Source organism: Haliotis rufescens, unplaced genomic scaffold (genome assembly GCF_023055435.1).
Source record: "Haliotis rufescens isolate VD_foot unplaced genomic scaffold, xgHalRufe1.0.p SCAF_10, whole genome shotgun sequence".
Classification (NCBI taxonomy): Eukaryota; Metazoa; Mollusca; class Gastropoda; order Lepetellida; family Haliotidae; genus Haliotis; species Haliotis rufescens.
Genome location: NW_025963780.1, coordinates 32289386 through 32315853, shown reverse-complemented (window position 1 = coordinate 32315853; position 26468 = coordinate 32289386). Strand labels below are relative to the sequence as shown.

General features: G+C 43.9%; 3 protein-coding genes across 3 annotated transcripts; 2 read left to right on the top strand and 1 right to left on the bottom strand.

Annotated features, from left to right (window-relative positions):
- Positions 1-612: 612 nt before the first annotated feature.
- LOC124131084 (filaggrin-2-like) lies at positions 613-2920 on the bottom strand. Its single transcript, XM_046494176.2, has 3 exons — positions 2880-2920; positions 1516-2383; positions 613-642 (listed from the first exon to the last, which is right to left on the bottom strand). The coding sequence occupies exons 1-3, from the start codon at positions 2918-2920 to the stop codon at positions 613-615; spliced, it is 939 nt and encodes a 312-aa protein (XP_046350132.2).
- A 16781-nt stretch (positions 2921-19701) lies between these two features.
- On the top strand, positions 19702-24599 carry LOC125374658. Its single transcript, XM_048385862.1, has 2 exons — positions 19702-20127; positions 22668-24599. The coding sequence occupies exons 1-2, from the start codon at positions 19702-19704 to the stop codon at positions 24597-24599; spliced, it is 2358 nt and encodes a 785-aa protein (XP_048241819.1).
- A 71-nt stretch (positions 24600-24670) lies between these two features.
- Positions 24671-26113, top strand: LOC125374657 (extensin-1-like). The gene has a single exon (XM_048385856.1). It carries the CDS (start codon positions 24671-24673, stop codon positions 26111-26113), a length of 1443 nt encoding a protein of 480 aa, XP_048241813.1.
- Positions 26114-26468: the final 355 nt, after the last annotated feature.

Below are 26468 nucleotides of genomic sequence, written 5' to 3'. Positions count from 1 at the left end.
CGATCCCAATTGCGTGGATCGATGCTCATGTTGTCAATCACTGGATTGTCTGGTCCAGACTTTACTATTTACAGACTGCTGTCATATAGCTGGAATATTGCTGAGTGCGGCGTTAAACAACAAACAAACAAACAAACAAACCACTGACAGTGAATATACTGGGCGCCTCCGTTACAGTCATTGGATATTCCATAAAAGGCCATGCATTACAGGGAATTGACGAAATTAGAAATATCACGATATGTTGTCATCTTTATCATAAACATTAAATGAAATAAATGTCTAGTCAGCAATTTCCGACAGTGTTCGAAAATCTTTGATTCGAAAACGATTTCCCCTACTTAAACCATGTTATGGTTGATAAATACCTCCTCGGTGTCTATAATTTGCATAATAACCCAAAGTTGCGTCAGTTTTCCTTGATCAAAATGCACGCTCAGTGATTTCCTGGCTCTGCATCAACAGCAACAACAATAGCGAGACGCCATTATAAAGATTTAACATAAATGACACAAAAATATATAAAACGCTCAAACAACAATTATGAAGACAATTATTTTCGCCGGAAACACACCTCCTTGCGCGGCACCGCAAACAAAGTTACAACGGTTCTCAAGACTCAAAGACTGTCTGGTTCCAGTACTGTGAAGAACACAAGAACAGTCGCTAAGGAAGCAGCTGAGTACCATATTCTCTGGAATCTGTATCCTGATAACACCGTCTAGTCCGGGCTACAGCAAGCCTCTCATTTACATAAAGGATACACGTAGACATATTAACTACACCACAAATATATATTATTGTGTTTGTAAGCAAACCGTTTGCCGATACAAGGCGTCATGTCCCGAGCGTTTATGAATATTCGCTATTTATGTTTCAGTATCCGCTTGAACGGTCAGCGTCAATAACCGGATGACTTGACTGGAACTAAAAGAGGAATTATTGATGCCATTGAAACCACGCGTGGCCAACAAGGGCTCGTAATGCAATGGGGTAATTGCCCCGGGAATGTGGCGATGCTGTGGAATTTGTACTGTCATAATTTATTTATCTGAACTGCTATTGATAACAAATACATCGATATTACATATCAATTAAGTGGCTTTAATTAACAAGTGAACCAAATTACGCGAAAAGCTAAGGTATTAAGGTACAGTTCTTAGTGAAATCTTCCATGTACAACACTAGTACGTCAGCTACTACTACTGCTGCTGCTACTGCTACTACTACTACTACTATTACTACTACTACTGCTGCTGCTGCTACTACTACTACTACTGCTGCTGCTACTACTACTAATACTACTACTACTACTACTACTACTACTACTACTACCACTACTACTACTGCTGCTGCTACTACTACTACTGCTACTACTACTACTACTACTACTACTATTACTGCCTTAACCTCAACTGCTTCGTCGACGTTTGCTACAACAACTACTGTGTCCCTTCTACTGCCGCCTCATCATCTTCAACAACCCTGACCACGGCTGGTTATACGTCGACTTACCTCAACACTGCTACTTCTTTTGCCGCTACCGATCTCGCCACTGGTACTACTATTGCCGCTACCGATCTCGCCACTGGTACTACTATTGCCGCTACCGATCTCGCCACTGGTACTACTATTGCCGCTACCGATCTCGCCACTAATACTACTATTGCCGCTACCGATCTCGCCACTGGTACTACTATTTCCGCTACCGATCTCGCCACTGCTACTACTATTGCCGCTACCGATCTCGCCACTGGTACTACTATTGCCGCTACCGATCTCGCCACTGGTACTACTATTGCCGCTACCGATCTCGCCACTGCTACTACTATTGCCGCTACCGATCTCGCCACTGCTACTACTATTGCCGCTACCGATCTCGCCACTAATACTACTATTGCCGCTACCGATCTCACTACTGTTACTACTATTACCGCTACCGATCTCGCCACTGGTACTACTATTGCCGCTACCGATCTCGCCACTGGTACTACTATTGCCGCTACCGATCTCGCCACTGGTACTACTATTGCCGCTACCGATCTCGCCACTGCTACTACTATTGCCGGTACCGATCTCGCCACTGCTACTACTATTGCCGCTACCGATCTCGCCACTAATACTACTATTGCCGCTACCGATCTCACTACTGTAACTACTATTACCGCTACCGATCTCGCCACTGCTACTACTATTGCCGCTACCGATCTCGCCACTGCTTCTACTATTACCGCTACCGATCTCGCCACTGGTACTACTATTGCCGCTACCGATCTCGCCACTGCTTCTACTATTTCCGCTACCGATCTCACTACTGTTACTACTATTACCGCTACCGCCACTGCTACTGCTATTTATGCTTCCCACCTCGCCAAGACTACTGCTATTACCGCGTCCGATCAGTTAGCTATCAGTTAGAGACCCATGCTGCAAATTAGCGACCCATGACATCAGTTAGCGACCCACGATATCAGTTGGACATCGTGCATGTCTTGTCCAATCTGCACCACAATCCTTACCGCATTCACCAATCCCCAGACTCTCATTCATAAAATACTTCATCGTCTTTAGTTTGGCATCAAAGGCGTAATCACATCCCGTACATCAACTCGTCCGCACATCATATATATCGTTAGTACATAGTGTAGCGGCATAAGTAACCAGTTTAGCCACCTAACATTATATGACCTTTTATCATGGGGAGACAGAGCCACGTCTAGACAGCACTGATGTGTGGCATCTATTGTATGATGATTAAGTGAGAATCATCTCAACGGCTCCTAATACAGCTTTAATCAGCCATGTGCTTGACGAATTGTTTTGATGCAAGGGATAACTTGCCGCAAAGAGGTTCGCTCGAGTGACCTACTGGGAGTTACTCCGCCTGGAGCGGCACCTCCGCGAGTCTAGGTGTCGGCATTGAGAGATGATTTGGTCGGACAGAGAGTTCATGAGTGAGTGCAAGTCGGATCGTATAGTGCTGATAAATTGTCAATTGAAACCGTTTCTCTTGAGGCACTATATGGAGGGGGTATATCAGTGCTTGATCAGAGTACGCAAAGGTTCAGACCCGTGAAGATCCGGGGTAGAATAGGTCTTCAGCAACCCATGCTTGCCGTAAAAGGTGACTATGCTTGTCGTAAAAGGCGACTAACGGGATCGGGTGGTCAGACTCGCTGACTTGGTTGATGCATGTCATCGATCCCAATTGCGTGGATCGATGCTCATGATGTCAATCACTGGATTGTCTGGTTCAGACTCGCCGTCATATAGCTGGAATATTGTTGAGTGCGGTGTAAACAACAAATAAACAAACAAACGTATAGGTTCGAGTGAGTGATATTGAGTTAGGTTTGAACATTGTTTCAGGTACATCACGGCGTGTCACCTTGATGTGTGTGTGTGTGTGTGTTTGGGGGGGGGGGGGGGGGGGGGGTAAATAAAAGCGACAAAATCCTTTCCATACTTATAATAAATCTAAGCTGAAAGCAAAGTCGATTTATGATTCCAATTATTTCATAAGAATGTGATTGTGAATCACTATCAAATAAGACGTTTACTCCGTTGGTGAAATCCACAAGCATCACGGCGTGTAGAAATGGGCTTTACACGGTGTAGATATATTGGGAATCGAACCCAGGTTTTAGGTCAGATGAGCGAACGCTTTAACGAATGGGCTACGACATGTAAATATCGCTAGAGGGGAATAAGTGTTATTTATGGTGACTGTACATCGAGAGGAGAACAAGTGTTATTTGAGGTGACTATGTCCAGCTGGATGAGACTAAGTGTTAATTAAGGTGACTGTATGGCTAGAAGAGAATAAGTGTTATTTGAGGTGACTATGTCCAGCTAGATGAAACTAAGTGTTATTTAAGGTGACTACTGTATGGCTAGAAGAGAATAAGTGTTATTTGAGGTGATTTTGTACAGCTAGAGGGAGTAAGTTTTATTTGAGGTGGCTATGTATAGTCTGGGGAGACTAAGCGTTATTTGAAGTGAATGTGTATAGCTAAAGGAGACAAAGTGGTATTTGAGGTTACTATTTTGCTTGGTGAGACTAAGTGTTTTTTCGAGGAGACTAATTAATGTGTATATTGCTTGAGAAGACTATGTGTCCAGCCCCTCGTCTAGGAGTACACTCTGACAATCGTCGTTAAGGATATAGTTATCTAATATACATTCTAACGATGAGACCATTTAAAGATGATCGTTAAATTGCAAATTAACATGTTATATTTCGAATAAAGTGCTATTATGTTTTGTGTAGATAGTGTGTGTGAGTTTGTATATGAGTGTGAGTGTGTGTGAGAGAGTGTGTGTGTGAGTGTATGTGTGTGTGAGTGTGTGTGAGAGAGAGAGAGTGTGTGTGTGTGTGTGTGTGTGTGTGTGTGTGTGTGTGTGTGTGTGTGTGTGTGTGTGTGTGTGTGTGTGTGTGTGTGTGTGTGAGTGAGTGTGTGTTGTCTCAGCAATAACGGCATTGAACCGGCCATAATGATCAACACTGAATCTGTTTATTCGACCAACATACCATCACATTTCACCTAATGATGGTCCAGCCTGATACAGACGCCGATACACTGGAGCTGACGATGGGCGGGATAAGTAACCGAGTTAAAGAATGACCTGTGGTCAAGAAGGGGTAATGAATTGCTTGACAAGTGTCACATGTGACCCAAGGGTGGGCCTGGGGTTGGTCAGTTGGGGTCAGTAGCATACATGATGAGTTTGTAGCCCAGAGCGACCCTGTGCTTGACATAGTGAGCTATATTCGCGATGAGGCGATTCAGTCGATAAACCGCTAATAACGACGTATTGACCACGGAAGCTCTAGGACAGAAATGAAGTATAATTTGGTGATACATTATCTCAAACAGTCCACCTTTTAGCTATATTACGTGAAATGAATCAAAAAGACAATATTCAAGCCACTGTCCCATGTGCAGTCAGTTCGTGATACCATGCAGCAGTAAAATGATTGATTTCGTTTGGAATAATTTAAAAAAAGTTGAAACCAGAGTAATACCTGAAATCCATTGTTTTTCTTGTGTTTTTTTTATCAAATAATGCTGTTATCAATACGCAATCCACTTTAAATGAATTTTTTTATTTTTCCGTTATGTCAGATGAGGTAAAGCACTTTTGTTCAATTGTTTTTTATTCTTAAATATTGATTATTATGGCTAGGGTGACCCATTCAACTTATACGTGGTTTGCTCTGACCTTGACATTGGCTACATGATTCTTTCGTGGATCAAATATGGTGAAAAGAAAAGTGATAAAGCCGGTTTCAAAATCATTCGAAATCTCTGCTAGAAGCAGAGTCCATTGCACTATTCCAGTTGGGTGGGTGAGTGAGTGAGTGAGTGAGTGAGAGTGAGTGAGTGAGTGAGTGAGTGAGTATGGTTTTACGCCGCTTTTAGCAATATTCCAACAATATCACTGCGGGGGACACCAGAAATGGGCTTCACACATTGTACCCATGTCGGAAATCGAACCCGGGACTTCAGCGTGACGAGCGAACGCTTTAACCACTAGGCTACCCGACCGCCCCTCCAGTTGTGAGTGTATTCCATCGATACTGATGATACATTAACACTTTCAATCATATTACATAGGGATTACTACACGAGTAGCCGTCAGATACCATTATTTCACAACATGCTGTCTCAAAACGAATATAGTCAATTATTGATTGCAGTTGAGTATTATGACAGGCACAAATGCAGTTATCTGTTTCTTACACACCCTAACATCGCACCCTTTTAGCTTCGATGCTATATATCATGATCACGGTAGCGCATTAATGCATAACAGAACGACCCGTGAATATCCGGGTTAGAATAGGCCCTTACAACTCATGCGTGTCGTAAGAGGCGACTAACGGGATCGGGTGGTCAGGCTCTCTGACTTGGTTGAGGCATGTCATTGCATCCCAATTGTGTTGATTTGGTGCTCGAGTCAATCAGTCGATTGTCTGGGTCAAGACTCGATTATTTACCGCTGGAGTATTGCTAAAAGCGGCGTAAAACCATACTCATTCACTCACTAACTCACTCATTCGTGCGACATGCATTGCTAACCCGGAACCCCAACGGTTGTGTGCGTCCGTGAAGCCACTGCATGTTTGTTGTGTAGGCCATGGCCAGTGTACAAGTGCATAGCTGCTTATGGCAACATCTCAAATAATGACATAGCTGTAGAACAGTATTAAAATATCCTGGGGAGGCTTTAAGGCCTCAATGTATGCAATATGTTATTCATAATCGACGAGATTGTAGATGATGCACCCACACGGCCCTCGTGAAGTTCCGGGATAGAGTTGGTCTTTAGCAATCCATGCTTGTCGAAAGAGAGTTGCGGCGCGTAACCAATTGGACCACCTTCTACGTGTGTTTGTTTATTTGTTTATTTCTTTGTTTGTTTAACGCAGCGCTCATCACTATTCCATCTATATGACGGCGGTCTGTAAATTATCGAGTCTAGACCAGACAATCCAGTGATTGACAAGAGCATCGATCCATGCAGTTGGGATACGATGACATGCCACAACCAAGACAGAGTGTCTGGCCACCCGATTCCGTTAGTCGCCTCTTACAAAAACAAAAGCATGGGATGCTGACGACCAATTCTTACCCCAAATCTTCCATGGGACGAGAGGGGACAGTTAACAATCGAGTCTGGACCAGACAATCCAGGTGGACCAGTCGTCTAAGGCGCCGCGATTCGCTGTGCAGAGTTGCGTCCCTTGGGCACGCCAGAAACCTATGATTGTGGGTTCGAATCCAGGTTCGCCCCGATTATGTTTCTAGGTTTGTCAGCACCATACCCGTGCTCGTGGTAAACGTCTGAGACCTGCATCACTTTGGGCTTTACTCCCACATTAAGCTGACACGCCGCGATATAACTGGAATACTGTTAAACCCAACTCACACATGTATTCGGCGGACTAATAAAAACCCCGACAACCGCCCCACAAAGTCGGAGTAAATAAACTGACCGGCAAAAGAAAGTACACACTTGAAAATTGGATCCGACAAAAATACAAACGTGATCAAAACGTTACTAGGCTGAAAACAGTCCCCGAAAAACTGTGACCTTCAGGTCCAAAATACAACTGTGATACTCTAATCAAATACATCACCCGTGAAGATCCGGGGTAGAATAGGTCTTCGGCAACCCATGTTTGCAGTAAAAGACGACTATGCTTGTCGTAAGAGGCGACTAACGGGATCGGGTGGTCAGGCTCGCTGACTTGGTTGATGCATGTCATCGTATCCAAATTGCGTAGATCGATGTTCATGATGGCAATCACTGGATTGTCAGGACCAGACTCGATTATTTACAGACCACCGGCATATAGCTTGTATATTGCTGAGTGGGGCATTAAACAACAAACAATCAACATCACCATCAAACATGAGTGTAAACTTTCTTTTGCTCTAAGGGGGCACGGGTGGCCCAGTCGTCTGTGCAGAGTTGCGTCCCTTCGGCACGCCAGAAACCTATGATTGTTGGTTTGAATCCCGGTTCTCCCCGATTATGTTTTTAGGTTTGTCAGCACCATACCCGTGCTCGTGGGTTTCATCCGAAGTGGTAAACGTCTAAGACCTGCATCTCTCGGGGCTTTCCTCCCACATTAAGCTGACACGCCGTGATATAACTGGAATACTGTCACTCACTCACTCACTCACTATTTTGCTCTGCAGTGTAGCAGTGAGAGTCAGGTGAGCTTATCAAACTACTGAGTGGTGTGTTCAGTTTCCGTAGTTGGTTCATGTCCCATGTAATTTCATGAATGGGGAAATCAATCTAAAGAGAAATTTAACAAATTCAATGAATACATTCTCCCCACGTCCTCGTGGAATGCCAATATGAAAACCTGACAGGCACGCACTGTGCTTCATGCATATGCCTTCAACAGAAAGTTACCGCCGTCCATGAGACCACAGCTTCCGATTCAGCATGTCTTTGGAATTGAAAATAAAATAAACTTCTACAAAAAGAAGATTCGTCACGTGTACGCTCATTTGATCGAAAGCATCGTTAATCGAGTTGTCACTGAATGGAGAAGGGAGGCTTTATATTCATGCCCTAACACGATCTCGGCTGGGGATACACTTAAAACTGTTGACAAGAGCCCCAAGGCACTTTTTCATTGTTGAAACATTTCCGCCGGATATTATGCACGTGGCATGTAATTTAGTCAGCACCGGCGACTGCGATATCACCTGATGTGGATATTTCCATTGTTATGTAATTAGTCAGCGCTGCTGTCATAACCCTTCACCACCGGATAGGCCCGATTCAATAAATAGACGATAGTGACTGACAGTTGCCGAATAAATCAAAACACCTTTTTTACGTCTCCAAGTCAATTATTCTCCCTGAATACGAAACAGTGGGTTAAAGTGATGCAAAGAACAAACGTGAGGCTCTCAACGGGACGTTAATCAAATCCTATGGAACGACGCTCGACGTGGTGTTTACATCCATAACGAGGGTGGAATGTCCAGATCGAGGCCAAGTAATAATGAAAGACGTTTCTTGGACCGATATTTCAATAGAGACACGTTGTTCTGTGTTAATGCCATACTCTGAAATAAACACTTCGAAGTAAAGCACGCACAGAACCAATTTGGTCGTGCTGGTTATAACGCCGGATAACGTATTTGGCGATAGATTGTTTTGGTTTGTTATCATGATATGAAACATATTTTCGTGTAGTTGACATGGTTTCGTTAAGCTTCGCGGATAAACTTGCTTTTCTGCGCGAGAGGAGACTTTGATTAATTACTACAAGACATTGCTATTTGTGTAACACACAAGGTCTTTGTGATATCATTGTCAGCCGACACAAAGATCAACATGTAGTCTTTCACTCAGGGAATGGTGGATTGGTTTGGCTTCATATGCATCAAATCTAAAAATCTCTTCTTAAAAAAAAGCATTCAGCATCTCCATATAGTCCCAGTGGTGACATCAATAGTAGTGTAACGGTTTATTGGCAGTGTTATTGTATGGAACGGTCTTTTGTCTTGACGGCGAGATATGTAATGATAAGAATATATATCGTTGCAACAACAAACAAACAAACAAACAAACACACGTGGAAAGTGGGCCAGCTGTTCACGGCGTCAAACGCTCAGTGCGTGGATTGCTAAATACCAACTCTAACCCGGAGCTTCACGGAGGCCACGAGTGTGAATCATCTACAATTATCTCATTGATCTCCAAGCAACGTCATTATATGCAAGACGTTATCATGTAAGGAGCTGTGTGTTGTTTGTTTGCGTACAAAACAGATTTCACGAACCCAGCAGTGTAACAACACGTTGCGAAATTACCTAATCTAACCATTTCATCTTTTTTTTTTCTTTTTTCTTTTTTTCGCGTACTTGTATTTCTTTAGTCGACGCTTATTTCAAGCATGGGTTGCTGAAGACCAAATTTAACCCGGATCTTCTCGGGTTGACGATCATGTAAATTTAACAGTAATTGTTTCATCCAGTTGGTTTAGAAACTGACACTGTATTAACGTTTTGCTTGAGTATATTGATTTATCTGAGATTTTTTGTCCCAAAATAAACCCAATTTAGAGAAAATAAGCATTTTTTATAATTCATGTGGTATAGTGACGACATCGTGACGACGTCGTGACGTTAGTCTTTCGTCTCTTGTCACTGATCATGACATTGGCACCATACCAGAGAGCGGTCATACCGCTAAGACGAACGTAACCCCGGTAATTTAACCACGTTATGGCCTACCTTTATATGCAAGGCTTTGTACCTGCTGGCGAATGTTGGCAAGTTGAGCCGAATTTTAAAATATACAAATCAACCGTGATGATAAAGCAAAAAAAATAATTATGTAAGTAAAAGAGTACTTTGACTGACGTGGACCAGCCCATGAGAACTTGACTACAATGGCTTGCCCTCTGATCAACCCCACCCCCTGGGGGCAGGCTTCGACCGCTTTCGGAGGGACAAATTTCCGCCAATTTGACGAATCGGGCCGATCGCCTTGTCGAGTATTTCCGGACAACGTCAATTCCCGATGCGATTGTCCCAGCGGTCAGCACGGTCTAATTACCTGTGACTGACCAATTTCTCAGATGGCTAAATTGCTCTGTTTGTTGGTGATCAGTAAATAGACGTTCCCGTCCATGAATGACAGCAAAGACGCAAAGTAAACTTGCAGGAATAACATCTACACACCCAACAACAGTGTAAACTTATATAAACAGTAAGACAAGCGAGGATAATGATTGGTCTGATTCTTAAAGGATTCGAGACAATATCGTCGATTAGGATTCTTATGATTAGCACAAAATATCCGTGCAAGTAGGTTTCACGAAAGTTGTAAACGTCTATGGCATGCACATATGTGTGTTTTCCCTTCTACCTCGAGCTTGAAGGCGATAGAACTTAACATCTGTTCAAATCCTGTTAAACCCAAAACACTTACTGATAACGACCGTTATACCTGACGTACAAAGTCTAATGGAACCGTACAAAATAGCTGTTAGTGAGTGAGTGAATGAGCATTGTTTTACGCCGCATATAGCAATAATCAATCAATGTCACGGCGGAGGACATCTGAAATGACTTCACACGTTGTACGCATGTAGGGAATCGAACTCGGGTTTTCGGCGTGATGAGCGGACGCTTTTACCACTAGGCCACCCTTCCGCTCAAGACTTCTCCCGTGGTCTAATGGTAGAGCGTCCGCCCGGACACTCGAAGGTCCGGGGTTTAATCCCCGGCCGCTTCATACCAAAAGACGGTAAAAGATGGTACTTGTTACACTGTCTGGCGCTTGGCATTCAGGTGCTAAAACAAGGACTGGTCGGCTCGGAGTCAGTATATAGTGTCTGAGTGATGTACGCATGATATCATGTTAAACTGTGGCATGGTATCTCAGTTCAGTGGGCTAGCACTATGAATCGGCATCAGTCCGGACTAGTACAAGCAGCCACACACACACGCACACACACACATACAAGCAAGCACGCACGTACGCACGCACGCACGCACACACACACACACACGCTCCTGTGAGAGGAAATACTGCACCGAAGACATACCGCAAGTACCACTTCAGCGAAACCCACGGCAATGATCACAATAGAGGTGAATACGGAACCGTTAACAGCAGATCCTGCACAAAGGGAAGCTAATCTGTACAACGAGTAACGTTTATTTATCCTTGTGTCACCCGTTTCCATTGGAGAAAATAATGCCGAACTAGTTACTAAATTTTCACCAAACCTTACTTCGATATTCTATCATCCGGCGGGGGCACGGGTGGCCCAATCCTCGAAGGCGCCGCGATTCGCTGTACAGAGTTTCGCCCCTTGGGCACACTAGAAACCTATGATTGTGATTCGAATCCCGGATCGCCCCGATTATGTTTCTAGGTTTGTCAGCACCATACGCGTGGTCGTGGGTTTCATCGAAGTGGTAAACATCTGAGACCTGCATCACTTCGGGCTTTCCTCCCACATTTAGCTGACAGCCGTGATATAACTGGAATACTGTTATACTGGCGTTAAACCTAACTCACTCACTCTCATCCGGCACACTTTTGGTAAGCACTAAAAAACGTTTACGTTTTATTGATTTTTGAAAATGTATCGAAAATATGACGTCACCAAGCACGTTATCGTTTTGCTTATAGAACAACAACAGATGATACCTGTCTATTTTGGTAGGTAATGTTTTACTCTTCTTTTCTGTTTTTTTTAAACAATTGTCTGTAATTTCCTTTCAAAGACCACAGAGTAACTCATTATAGAAGCTTCCACAAGCGCGATAACGACATGCTACGTCCAACCACATGAGAGTGAAAGTTTACTGGCGACCTACTGTCAGCGGGAATCTTTTAACTTCTAATTTTAGTTTCAACCGAAGGCTGTTGTGGAGAAAGTCTTGTCGCTGATCACGGTGGGGAAAGCCGAGAGAGGTGATGCCGCCATGAAGAAGTCTGCGCGGTCGTACATTCAGACACGGGATGTTCAGGCGCCAGTTCAGATACTGAGCCGTTATGAATGAAACTTCGAAAAATTCCCCTTGTTTTGATTTTGTCGATATTTTTTTGTAAAACTCTCTTTATGGAGTTTCACCACCGACAATACTGAAAACGATTAAAATGTAAGTGAATACAGATTTTATAATGGAGTTTTTTGCATGTGCACGTGCGTGCGGGAGTGTGTGTGTGCGTGCACGTTTGGTGTGTGTGTATGTACATGTGTATGTATGTGTGTATGCGCGTGAGTGCGTGTGCATGTATGTGTGTGCCTGTGTCTGTGCGTGTGTCTGTTTGTGTGTGTATGTTCCAGCATGTGTTTATTGGTATAAATACACATTGACAAAAAAATAGCACACACGCACACGCACACGCACACGCACACGCACACTCACACGCATACAAACGCACACATACGGTGCATACGTACAGATACCTAATTAACATAGACAGTTTAATATTCTATTCGCAAAATGTTGTCAGTCACACCAAATTGTTATACTACCCAGCAGTCGAAGATGGTATCAATTCTCGATTTCCTGTTTTGTACAGCGATGTGTTCAGCGTTGGGTGTGTTTGTCTTTAATATTGATATTGCTTGAATATTGTTAAACGCGGCGTAAAACCATACTCACTTTAATACTAAATCACTGCCAAAAAACTTCGGTCACCAAAATTCCAACCTAACCAAAACTTATTTTCATAATTTCCGAATTTGGCCATTAGTAAAAAATGACTATCCCACACAACAAAACAATAAACAACAATTTCGCGTTGGATATAGGGAATTTTTCCTTCTTTTTTTAAAGTGTCTGTGCGTGTCGTTATTCAGCTTGTATGTACACTTATGATTATCATGATAATCATTTCATATCTTAAAACCGTGATATGTTTAAAAGATGCCTCAGTGCGTTGGTCCATTGTTTAATTGTCTTGCAAATTCCTTAATCACAAATCCTGTTCTGAACGCCTCCACAAAACTAACTATTCCACTTTCTACCCAACGGAAGTAACCAATAATATATTCCCCCTCAGAACATCAATAAATGGGAGGGGATCAGTCGGAAGCTATAGTAATTAATATACCGGGCAAAAAAGTATACACTTGACAATTGGATTTGATCAAAACACAACTCTCATACCAGTATAAAATACAGTAAACTACGGTTATAACGAACACGCTTATGACGAACTGGAGGATATAACGAACTTACTTTTTAGTCCCGACTATTTGCTGTAGTTATGCTGTATATATGCTTATAACGAACTACGGTTATAACGAACTACAAATAGTCCCTTTGAGTTCGTTATAACCGTAGTTTACTGTACATCACCTTCGAATAAACTTTCCTTGTTTGTTTCGCTTTGCGCCACCATCAAACATGGTGTATACTTTCTTTTGCCTGACAGTAGATGTTTGTATGCAGCTTCTAGCCTCGAACAGCAGGAAAACAAAACAAAAACATATTCCCTTGAATAAAAAGACCAAAACGCCTCACCCCTGGAAAAACCCGAAATCGAATACCCCCTCTCCCCGAATAGAATCAGAGCCGAGCCTAACATCGACATTCCAGATAAGGATTTCCTGTACGACCAGTCAAATTAGTCTTGAAGAACTGTCACACAAACTTGTGTTTTTACGCTCACAGACAAGCGGAACATCAATACGCTCCGACGACGTCTGCGACTGAATAAAAGTCTACAACGTCCTCCTCGCCTGGTGCATCCTCGCCGTCAACGGCAATTGTTTTGTATGTCCCACAATGATAGATGTCTGGTTCAAATGGAGATATTTTTAGATGTAGATTAAATATTTCTAGTTGTGATGAATTGAGTCAGTTTGCGTCATGTTCCTGACGTCGTTTCTCAGTTTAAAATGTCAAAGGATGTTATGTGTCCTTTGTCATGTTAGCAATAATGTTGCCATGGTAATGTCGCCATTTTCCTCTCTATACGTAGAAATTATGTTCCACCCCAGGCACTCTTAACAGGCTGGATTTACATTTCGCGAGCACCCGGTGTCATCACTAGGATTCAGTGTTAATGCCTCCATTATCCTCTCTATATTTGTAGGGGGCGCTCGGGTAGCCTAGTGGTTAAAGCGTTCGCTCGTCACGCCGAAGACCCGGGTTCGATTCCCGACATGGGTACAATGTGTGAAGCCCATTTATGGTTACCCCCGCCGTGATATTGCTGGAATATTGCTAAAAGCGGCGTGAAATCAAACTCACTCACTCACTATATTTGTAGAAAGTATGCGGATCACTACGGGAACCCACAGGCATTCGGAACAGGCTTATATTACATTTCGCGAACACCTGGTGTCATCACTAGGTTTCAGTGTTAATGCCTTAAATTTCACCTTTATACTTGTAATAGTCGAAATGATACTGACGGACAGACTCTCTATTCGGAGGCCGAACCGTTTGACGCGATATTGAAATTCGGCTCTGCTTAGAATGAAGTGAAAATGGATACTATAACTAACTCGTTTGAATACGTGATTCTAGATATCAAAAGTATTTCAGTCGGAAACGAATACTTGGTCAAACTATACACACATCGGAAGTGACTAACCAGGTGATACTTGAGAAAAACCCAACCCTCTCTCCATCCGCTTAAATATTTGTAACGCCATGATATATTCACAGCATGTTGGTTGGTTGGTTGGTTTGTTGTTTAACGCCGCACTAAGCAATATTCCAGCTATATGACGGCGGTCTGTAAATAATCGAGTCTGGACCAGACAATCCAGTGATTAATATCATGAGCATCGAGCCACGCAATTGGGATCGATGACATGCATCAACCAAGTCAGCGAGCCTGACCACCCGATCCCGTCAGTCGCCTTTTACGGCAAGCATGGGTTGCTGAAGACCTATTCTACCCCGAAATCTTCACGGGTCTCACAGCATGTACATCTATAACAAACAGAAGTAAATCTTTGTAACGTTAGTTGTATCTTTACCACTTATATGAATCTGTAGGCAGTTGGTAGATTTGTTTATGTTTATTTGTTGTTTAACGCCGCACTCAGCAATATTCCAGCTATATGACGGCGGTCTGTAAATAATTGAGTCTTGACAAGACAATCCAGTGATTAATATCCACGCAATTGGGATCGATGACATGCCTGACTACCCGATCTCGTTAGTCGCCTCTTACAACAAGCATAGTCTCCTTTTACGGCAAACATGGGTTGCGAAGACCTATTCTACCCCGGATCTTCACGGGAATCCAGTGATTGACTTCATGAGAATTGATGAACGCAATTGGGATAAGATGACATGCATCAAGCAAGTCAGCGAGCCTGACCACCCGATCCTTTTAGTCGCACCTTAGACAAACATGGGTGGCTGAAGGTCAGTTCTAACCCGGAGCTTCCCTGATTCCACGCTATTGCATCGCTATTCCGATCCCAAGACCGTTAGTCGCCTCTCACGACAAGCACAGTCGACTTTTACAGCAAGCATGGGCTGCTGAAGACCTGTTCTACCCCGGATCTTTACGGGTTGGCAGTTGGTAGAATAAGATGAGCTTCTTAGTTCCCTTTGGTGCACAGAGGATCTACTACAAGCATCCGCGCCTGTGAAAGCCATTCCTCTTGGTCTTTCAGTGTGTACCGTGGTCTGCGCAACGTCTCGCTGCAGATCTCGCGAGAGATCACGTACACGAGATCTTCTTCTCACAATGGGCATTATCTCGTAACACCGCGTCTAAGAAATGGCATTAATTGTATATCTGGGGTTCGTTCTAAGCCTGACAATCTATTCGTGGTCACATCATGAAGTTATTCCAGACGTGTTTTGGTAACATCCTCATCTCAAGATGCGGTGAGCTCAAAATACAGGACCAGTACCCCCCACCCCCATTTTATATATATTATATTATATTTTATATATTATGATTAATATAATTGCGATTCTGATTTTAAGGAATTTCATCAGAAGGACAAATAATTTTGTTTTTGTTTGTTTTGTTTAACTCCGAAGCCTACAATATTCAAGCGATATGAAGGCGGCTTGTGATTAACTGGTCTGGACCAGGCAATCCAGTGACTGATGTAATGAACATCACTGTCGGGGCACGATGCCATGTAACCAATTATGATTCGTATACTATAATATGAGTTACCAGAAAAGGGAATTGGCTGTGGAATTTAAAATTGATTGGGCGGCCAGTTCGTTGTGCAAAAATGTCTTATGCCGAATCCGGTTCTTTCGCCTCGTTATGTTTGTCAGCACCATCCACTTCCTTTTGGGTTTCACGGGCCATTTTGAACCTGCATTATGTGCATTTAACACTTGCTTCATAATCAAGATTATGGAGGTTTTTTTTGTTTGCTTTGTTGTTTTACGCCGCACTTAGCAATATTCAAGCTATATGACAGCGGTCTGTAAATAATCGAATCTGGACCAGACAATCCAGTGATTGACATCATGAGCATCGATCCACGTAATTGGGATCGATGACATGCATCAACCAAGTCAGCGAGCTTGACAACCCGATCCCGATAGTCGCCTTTTAAGACAAGCATAGTCGTCTTTTACGGCAAGCATGGGTTGCTGAAGACCTATTCTAGCCCGGGTCTTCACGGGTCAGATTATGGAGGAATTAAATAAGGGGAAAAAGAGATTATAAAGGTTTTTCTTTTTTCTGTAATTGGAAAAAAATGTTGTTAAGTTTGATAATGTAATTAAGTAATTAGTCGCTGGGTAATTTTGAAGACTGGGGTAAGAGGTAAATTTGCAGACACTGATACACTGAAAAGCTAAAATACCCAGCTGTGTATTATGCGAATTTTCTTTTTGAATTTTTGAAAGTTGAAATTAAATGATATTTTTAAAAATATAACCATGAAAAGGTGTTCCCCGCCGGTACAGTTATTTGAATATAATACCACTTACTTAAGCTATTTTCAATTGAAAACGAAAAACAATATGATAGTATCAACTGATAAGCATAGTCTGTTTTAGCTCCTCGGTCTATTTCAACCATAACATGGGTGAACTCTTAGGAATATCTCAAATCCCTTATTTCCGAAAGTAGAATCAACAGACCCTCATGTCTTCTCCATCACAACTAGAGTAGATTCAGACCCGCTGAGTTTGGTTCACATTACAGTTTCGACAGACCGAGAGCACAACCCTTCAGACTACAAACTGTAATATCAAATTACAGTTAAAAACACAATCTGTACATGTTCACCTCCCGGTTTTACAACCCTTACTGGTCACAATATTATGGAATACTGTAAGGGACATTCTCGCGATCTCGCATTCTCGCGATCTCCACCTTTGGAAACGTGGTAAATATGCCTAAAACACGAGAATGCGAAATCGCGAGAAAATGAAATGTCGCATTCTCGCATTCTCGCGATTTCGTACTTTTTGTGGCCTAATTTGACAAGTCGAGATTGCGAGATTTTGAGATTTTGCATCATGTCCAAATGTTGCATTCTCGCGTTGTCGACTTTTGAGAAAAAGTGCTATGGACCAAAAACACGAGAATGCGAGATCGTTTCCAAAGGTCGAGATCGCAAGAATGCGAGATCGCGAGAATGTCCCACACAGTATTCTATGCAATATACATGTTGCAGTCAATTATTTACTGAATCAATGTATTAAAGTAACAGTCAATTTCAGTCAATTTACAAATTGCCGGATGCGCTCAAAAAGGAAACTTTCGGATTTCTGTGACATCTTGAAAGATTCTACGAGTCAGTAAAACACTATCACAATGTGGGATTAAAAACACTATTTTTGCCTCATTTCACACAAATGCACGGTAACTCAGGTAAAACAAGAAAATGCATGGTTAAAAATAGTTGACACAAGATACTAAAAACATACTGACAGTATTTAATCCTAATTTGTGCACGTACTTGTTTTTTCGTAAACTGACGGACAAAATAAAGTACACTCTGGAAAACTGGAATAGGTTTGAAACATTTCAACGTTATTAAAACGTGATTAGGCTAAAAAAGAATCACTGAACACAGAAAACTTAACATCCGAAAACACAACTATACTGAACAACAAAAGTTCCTGTGACATTGAATAAGATTTAATGCAAAGTTATGTTTTTTACCAAATCTGACACAATTTCGGTTTGCAAAAGATAAAAGACTCCTATAAGTATTCAAATGGTTTAATTTGTCACACTGACTCCAGAAAATGCGTGATTTCATACAAAAAACATGAACATGCCAAAAATGTCAATTCCAAATCAATAGCGAGTTTGTCCACCTCTGGTTGCGATGCAAGCAACACATCTTCGTCTCATGGAATATACCAGGCGTCACACAAAGTCCTGTGGGATATCCGCCATATCTGCTGGAGCATGTTTCGAAGTTCCTGGAGTGTCTGTGGAACACGTTGTTGACGTCGAAGGCGCCGATCCATCTCATCCCACATGTGCTCGATTGGTGAGAGATCAGGGAAGCGAGCCGGCCAGGGGATAACATTCACGTTGTTTTGTTGAAGAGAATCCTGAACAAGTCGAGCAATATGAGGCCGGGCGTTGTCATGTTGAAAGGTAATGCCTGGGGCATGACGACGCAAAAACGGTAGAACAACAGGGATGATGATCTCGTCGCGGTAGCGCTGTCCATTGAGATTTCCCTCTACCACTATCAAACGGGTCCTCTGTCTTGCTGTAATCCCACCCCATACCATTACGCTGCCGCCCCCAAACCGATCTTCTTCCATGACACAATGTTTGACGTAACGTTCACCTCGACGTCGGTACACTCGAATCCGTCCATCGCTGTGGCTGAGGTGAAAACGAGACTCGTCAGTGAATAGAATCCCCACTGCATGGCCGTCCAGCGTAGACGCTGTCTGCACCACTGAAGACGTGCTTGGCAGTGGTTTCCTGTCAAAATGTCCGTTAACGCACATGTTTTTATACCCATTTTTGGGTAGTGAAATGCATGGGGCTTGCATAAAAGTCAACTTATACATGGAATGCATGCTTTTCTGTAGCAGTTGCGTTTTTGTTACTTGAATCCATACATGTACTACAATAATGAAAACGAAACTTTACTTCTTTGAAAACTACACTAAAATATTGGTGTCACAGGAACTTTTGTTGTTGAGTATATATCCGTTTCAAATGCATCACCATGGAATGACCATTGGTCTGTTTCATTATTAGCCACTTTCCAACATTGTGTATACCCTCCTTTGCCCGGCAGTGTAATAGAATCATCAATCTGTATTAAATAAATTTAATATTCATTCTGTCTGTATTGTGACTGAGTGAAGATTGCCATCAATTTATAAATTGTCTGACTTTGGACAGATTGAAGTGACTGTAACTAATAAACTAAAAATAACCAAAATTTGAGGTAAAGTATATCTAACGAACAATTCCACAAAGTATTGAACAACTCAAACTTGACATTTTGCGGTTGAATATTGTATACCAGACAAACAGACTCAGTGGGAGTTGAAAATTCAGTTGTCTAGATTTTCAATGCAATTCGTTCAAACACGGAAGGTGGTCACAGACACAAGATTTGTCTCTTTAATACCGATTGTGGCCACCCCGTGCATCCATACAAGCGAAGACTCTGCGTCGGACGGAAAACGTCAAACCTCTGATGAGGGCCAGCGGTTCCATTCATCTTGTAGAGTTGGTGTTCTGTGGGTGATAAGTCAGGAGAACATGCCGGCCACGGTAAGACGTTGCCTGGGGCCTTGGACCTGTGGGACCTGGGTCCTGGGTCCTGTGGGGCCTGGCGTTGTCGTGTTGGTACAGAACACCTCGGGGTTGATGCTGGAGGTAGGGCAGCACTACTGGACTGGGGATGAAATCTCTATAGCGTTGCGCATCGATGACGACGAGTGGCATTGTCTGGTCACCAAAAATTCCTCCCCATACCATAACGCCAGCTCCACCGCAAGGAACGACTTCTTGAACGCAGCAAGCAGCTTTCCGTTCACTTTTGCGACGGTCAACACGCTGTCTGCCACCAACTCTAAACAAACAGAACCTGCTTTTGTCCGTAAAGACCACGCGTTGACAATCCCAACGCTGCCACCGTCGCACTGTAATAGCTCATCGTATTCGTCTTCGTCGATGTTCGGAATGGTCGGTAGGCCCTGATACCTGCTGCCCGAAGTCTTCTCGTCACTGTGTGTGTGCTCACCCGCCGGCCAACGCATTCACTGCCGATGACGTCACTGTGAGGAAGCAGTTGCGGAGGTGCAACGTTGGCAGATACCGATCTTCCTGTGGCGTAGTGACCCGTGGTCTCCCTGGCCTTGGCCTGTCCGATGTTCTTCCAGTCTGTCTGAAACGCTGCAACAAGTTTCCAACGGCAACAGCCAAAGGTTCTTGCAACATGGGTGTGCTTGGCCACCATCTGGACGATCCCAGTTGCTCGCTCACGTTGTTCTGATGTTAGTCTTGGCATTTGAAATGTGTTTTATTAGAATGTGGATGTTTGACATTGCTACTGTGCACTATTGTTTTACCCTTGTGGCACGTACATTTCTACCAGCAATGACATCATGTGATTTTGTATTTTTCGCATTTTTTAAAAACACATGCTTATTGCCGGTAAAACTTACAGTTACAACAACTATGCGTTTGTGCTATGTGTTTGTGTTTGTGTTTGTGCCTATTTTGGTTTGAACCAGTACTGCTAATTCAAAATCACATTATTTTCAAATGTGCAAAGTTTCTTTTGCTGTTCAGTTTAGTTGGAGTACTGCTGAATGTGAAGCTAAACAACAAACAAACAAACACAAATAAAGATTTGCAGCGTACAAGTGTTCAATTGGACCGAGGGTATACTTCGTAGGCTTTCTTAGGATGTTTAATGTTTCAAAATCAAAATTTAAACAAATTCAAATTTTACATAGCAATATCTGTTTTCGTAACAAATTTAAGTGATTTGAAATGTCTGTCTATTTACGTATACCATGACATTATTTTGAAAGGGAAAGACTTTTATTTGACCCCTCTACGGATCAGAACGGCGCCAAGCTCACCGTGTCTGTCTCGACAAGTGTTGTGTCGTGTGCAAAGCTGTAGCTAATATATCAATCAGCATAGACATTCAGCCCATTTCATCAAAATCATGATTAACTCTTCCGCTATCAATACATTTATATGTCCACATGCCAATGAATTACCAGTTCAAGTTCATTTATTTCTACTAAATATTACTTCCAAGGCAACGAAGCACTTCAAAACAAGCTTCAGTAAATGAAGGACGTGTGTACTCCGTGTGATCCAACGATCTCTTCTCAATTTGCAACTCTCCTTGAGCCAACTGCACCAAAATCTCCACTAATCATTTCTTGAAGCTAAACTGTTGCTGCCAGAAGCTTGCTGGTATGCCTAATCTTATAGCGCTGCATTCTTTTTAAAAAAACTGTTCCTTTCATGTTAAACTCTTTTGCACCATGTGCAACTCGGGGCGCAAAGAACATGACAATTGTTACATTGCCAAGATTTCTTTTTGAAAAACCTTACTTTTATTATCTCGTCATTGATACAGCTTCGCTCTCTAGAAATAGCACAAACGTCAGCGAGATCTTCTCAACAACGACATCTACTCGCAACAGGCAGTGCATGTTGATTATAATAGATTCTTATAACAAAACTGTTTCTGAATTTTTTTTATGATTTGATTGAAGAACCTGTAAACTTTAACAGACAAATGCGAATATATATTATTTATTATTTATTATTAATATCATAATTAAGGATTCACGGCGGCTAGTCGAGTATTGCAGCGTTCCATGTCCGACCTTGTTCAAGTCGTAAGTGCCTATATCAACAACCGTCGATGTCATGTGCAAGGGTTATTCATTACATCCGATTAATGTTTTATAATTTCGAGGTGTAAGGGGAAGGTAGAAGCCTCATTTCACCTCATTAGCTGATTGAAAGGCAGTTCTATTGCATCGAGTTTCTGTTGTTGACATTAAGGTAGGAAACGGGCGCGTCCATTATCGTAACTAGGGGTGGGAGCGCTCGTCTTGGTTATACAAAATCATGGTTATCTGTAATTATCTTTGTAGTTAGGATGAGAATTACCTGATTTGCATTTAGATAATAAATTTAATTTGTTACAATAAGATGCAGTTTGGTTAAAGGAAGGTTCGAATGTGTAAATTATTAATCCCCCCTACTGAAAGGCCAGTCCATTTTGATACGTCAAAACATGGCCGAGACTGGTTGTACATTACTATAATTAGCACTGTGAGACATCACTCGGTATAATTGGTGCTTTTAATCACCAAGTACCCTGATATTGCGTGATAATGCAAAGGTCACGCGCTGTGTGTTAATTACAGAGTAGCACGTGATGGATGGAAGCGTATATACGATATCAGTGACAAGCGGTACATAATATAGTTTACTGCACTTTCCGACCGAGAGAGCGACTGACGTAATATCACATGGTGTATTAGCTAGTTGGTCTTTCTGCGTCCTCCAAAAGTGTGTGTGTGTGTGTGTGTGTGTGTGTGTGTGTGTGTGTGTGTGTGTGTGACCTTCTCATCCTCTCACCTTTTCATCTTCTCACCTTCTCATCCTGTTACGTCCCCCGCCTCCTCATTTTCTCAAATTATCATCCTTTCAGCCCATCATCATCTTACCGTTTCATCTCCTCACAGTCTCACGTTTCCTCTGCTCACCTTCTCATCATCCCCCGCCTCATCTTCTCACCGTCTCGTCTCCTCATCGTCTCATCTTCTCTTGTCTCATCTCATCACATCTCCTCTCCTCACCGACTCAACTACTCATCGTCTCAACTCACCGTCTCATCACCTTACCTTCTCAACTCCTCACCGTCTCATCTCCTTACCGTCTCAACTCCTCACCGTGTCATCACCTTACCTTCTCAACTCCTCACCGTCACATCACCTTACCGTCTCAACTCGTCACTGTCTCATCACCTTACCGTCTCAACTCCTCACCGTCTCATCTCCTTACCGTCTCAACTCCTCACCGTCTCATCTCTTTACCGTCTCAACTCCTCACCGTGTCATCACCTCACCGTCTCATCACCTCACCGTTTCATCTCATCATATCTCATCTCTTCGCCGACTCATCACCTAAGGTCTCATCTCCTCACCGAATTAACTACTCATCGTCTCATCTCTTCACGTCTCACCTTCTCATCCTTTCATCTCGTCATCGTCGCATCTTCTCACCTTCTCACCGTCTTATCTTTTTCATATCTTCACCGTCGCATCTTCTCATCCTTTAATTTCATCCCCGTTGCATCTTCCCATCACCTCACCATCTCATCCCCTCACCTTCTCATCCCCTCATCATATCATTCCCTCACTTTCTCATCTCCTCACTGTCCCCGCACATCACCGTCACATCCCCTCACCGTCTCATCCCCTCACCGTCTCATCTCCTCACCGTCTCATCTCCTCACCGTCTCATCCCCTCACCGTCTCATCCCCTCACCTTCTCATCCCTTCAACGTCTCATCTTCTCACCTTCTCATCACCTTTGCGTCTCGTCTTTTCATCCTCTCATCTCCTCACCGTCTCCTCACATCACCGTCTCATCCCCTCACCTTCTCATCACCTCACCATCTCATCCCCTCACCTTCTCATCCCCTCATCCTTTCATTCCCTCACCTTCTCATCTCCTCACTGTCTCATCCCCTCACCTACTCATCCCTCCACCGTCTCATCTTCTTACCTTCTCACCACCTTACCGTCTCATCTCCTCACCGTCTCCTCACATCACCGTCTCATCACCTCACCGTCTCATCTCCTCACCGTCTCATCTCCTCACCTTCTCATCTCCTCACCGTCTCATCCCCTCACCGTCTCATCCCTCCGCCTTCTCATCCCTTAACCGTCTCATCTCCTTACCTTCTCATCCCTTCACCGTCTCATCCCCTCACCGTCTCATCTCCTCAACTTCTGATGACCTCACCGTCTCATCTCCTCAACGTCTCATCCTTTCACCGTCTCCTCTTTTCTTCCTCTCATCTCCTCACCGTCTCCTCACATCACCGTATCATCCCCTCACTGTCTTATCTCCTCACCGTCTCATCTCCTTACCGTCTCATCTCCTCACCTCCTCATCTCCTCACCGTCTCCTCACATCACCGTCTCATCTCCTCATCCTCTCATCACCTCATCTTCTCATCCTCTCATCACCTCACCGTCTCATCTTCTCATCACCTCACCATCCCATCTCCTCACCGTCTCCTCACATCACCGTCTCATCTCCTCATCCTCACATCACCTCATCTTCTCATCCTCTCATCACCTCACCGTCTCCTCACATCACCGTCTCATCTCCTCATCCTCTCATCCCCTCATCTTCTCATCCTCTCATCACCTCACAGTCTCATCTTCTCATCACCTCACCATCTCATCCCCTCACCTACTCATCCCTCCACCGTCTCATCTTCTTACCTTCTCACCACCTTACCGTCTCATCTCCTCACCGTCTCCTCACATCACCGTCTCATCACCTCACCGTCTCATCTCCTCACCGTCTCATCTCCTCACCTTCTCATCTCCTCACCGTCTCATCCCCTCACCGTCTCATCCCTCCGCCTTCTCATCCCTTAACCGTCTCATCTCCTTACCTTCTCATCCCTTCACCGTCTCATCCCCTCACCGTCTCATCTCCTCAACTTCTGATGACCTCACCGTCTCATCTCCTCAACGTCTCATCCTTTCACCGTCTCCTCTTTTCTTCCTCTCATCTCCTCACCGTCTCCTCACATCACCGTATCATCCCCTCACTGTCTTATCTCCTCACCGTCTCATCTCCTTACCGTCTCATCTCCTCACCTCCTCATCTCCTCACCGTCTCCTCACATCACCGTCTCATCTCCTCATCCTCTCATCACCTCATCTTCTCATCCTCTCATCACCTCACCGTCTCATCTTCTCATCACCTCACCATCCCATCTCCTCACCGTCTCCTCACATCACCGTCTCATCTCCTCATCCTCACATCACCTCATCTTCTCATCCTCTCATCACCTCACCGTCTCCTCACATCACCGTCTCATCTCCTCATCCTCTCATCCCCTCATCTTCTCATCCTCTCATCACCTCACAGTCTCATCTTCTCATCACCTCACCATCTCATCTCCTCACCGTCTCATCTTCTCATCTTCTCATCACCATACCATCTCATCTCCTCACCGTCTCATCTCCTCCCCATCTCATCTCCCCACCGTCTCATCTCCTCATCCTCTCATCACCTCACCATCTCATCTCCTCACCGTCTCATCTCCTCACTGTCTCATCTTCTCATCAACTCATCTTCTCATCCTCTCATCACCTCACCTTCTCATCACCTCACCGTCTCATCTTCTCATCACCTCACCATCACCTCTCCTCGCCGTCTCATCCTCTCATCACCTCACCGTCTCATTCCCTCACCGTCTCATCTCCCCACCGTCTCATCTTCTTATCTTCTCATCCTCTCATCACCTTATCTTCTCATCCTCTCATCACCTCATCTTCTCATCCTCTCATCACCTCACCGTCTCTTCTTCTCATCACCTCACCATCTCATCTCCCCGCCGTCTCATCTTCTCATCTTCTCATCCTCTCATCACCTCATCCTCTCATCCCCTCACCGGCTCATCTCCCCACCGGGTCATATTTTCATCTCCTCACGTCTCATCACCCCACTGTCTCCTCTCCCTACTGTTTCATCACCTCCCCGTCGCATCTTCTCATGTCATCACGTCTCCTATCCCCACCGTCTCACCTCCTCACCTTCTCATCCCCTCACCGTCTCCTCACATCACCGCCTCATTCCCCCCCCCTTCTCATCACCTCACCTTCTCATCACCTCACCGTCTCATCTCCTCACCTTCTCATCCTCTCACCGTCTCCTCACATCACCGCCTCATCCCCTCACCTTCTCATCACCTCACCGTCTCATCTCTTCACCTTCTCACCGTCTCCTCACATCACCGCCTCATCCCCTCACCTCCTCATCCCCTCACCTTCTCATCACCTCACCTTCTCATTCCCTCACCTTCTCATCCCCTCACCGTCTCATCTTCTCACCGTCTCATCTTCTCACCGTCTCCTCTCCTTCCTTACATTTAAACAGTTAACACTATTCACCAAACACCCCCCGCCCTCCACCAACCCCCTGCCCCCTGCACACGCGCACGCACGCACACACACCCTCACAGCTCCCCAAATACGTGCACATCTTGCCACGTTTCCACTCGTCATGACACCCCCTCTGTCACCCTGCCATCCATCCCTACCCAATCCTCTTCCCCCACGACATTTTCCCATCTCCAGCCCGCATCACACAGGAAACGGCCTGTTTACTATAAAGAGTGCGCAAGGATGCTAAATTGCTGAATTAAAGTGCACGTGACCCTGACTGATCAGGTCTTGCGGAGGACCAAGATGAGCCCATGTATCATTCAGGTCTCACAGCAATGGGTTGCCTAGCAG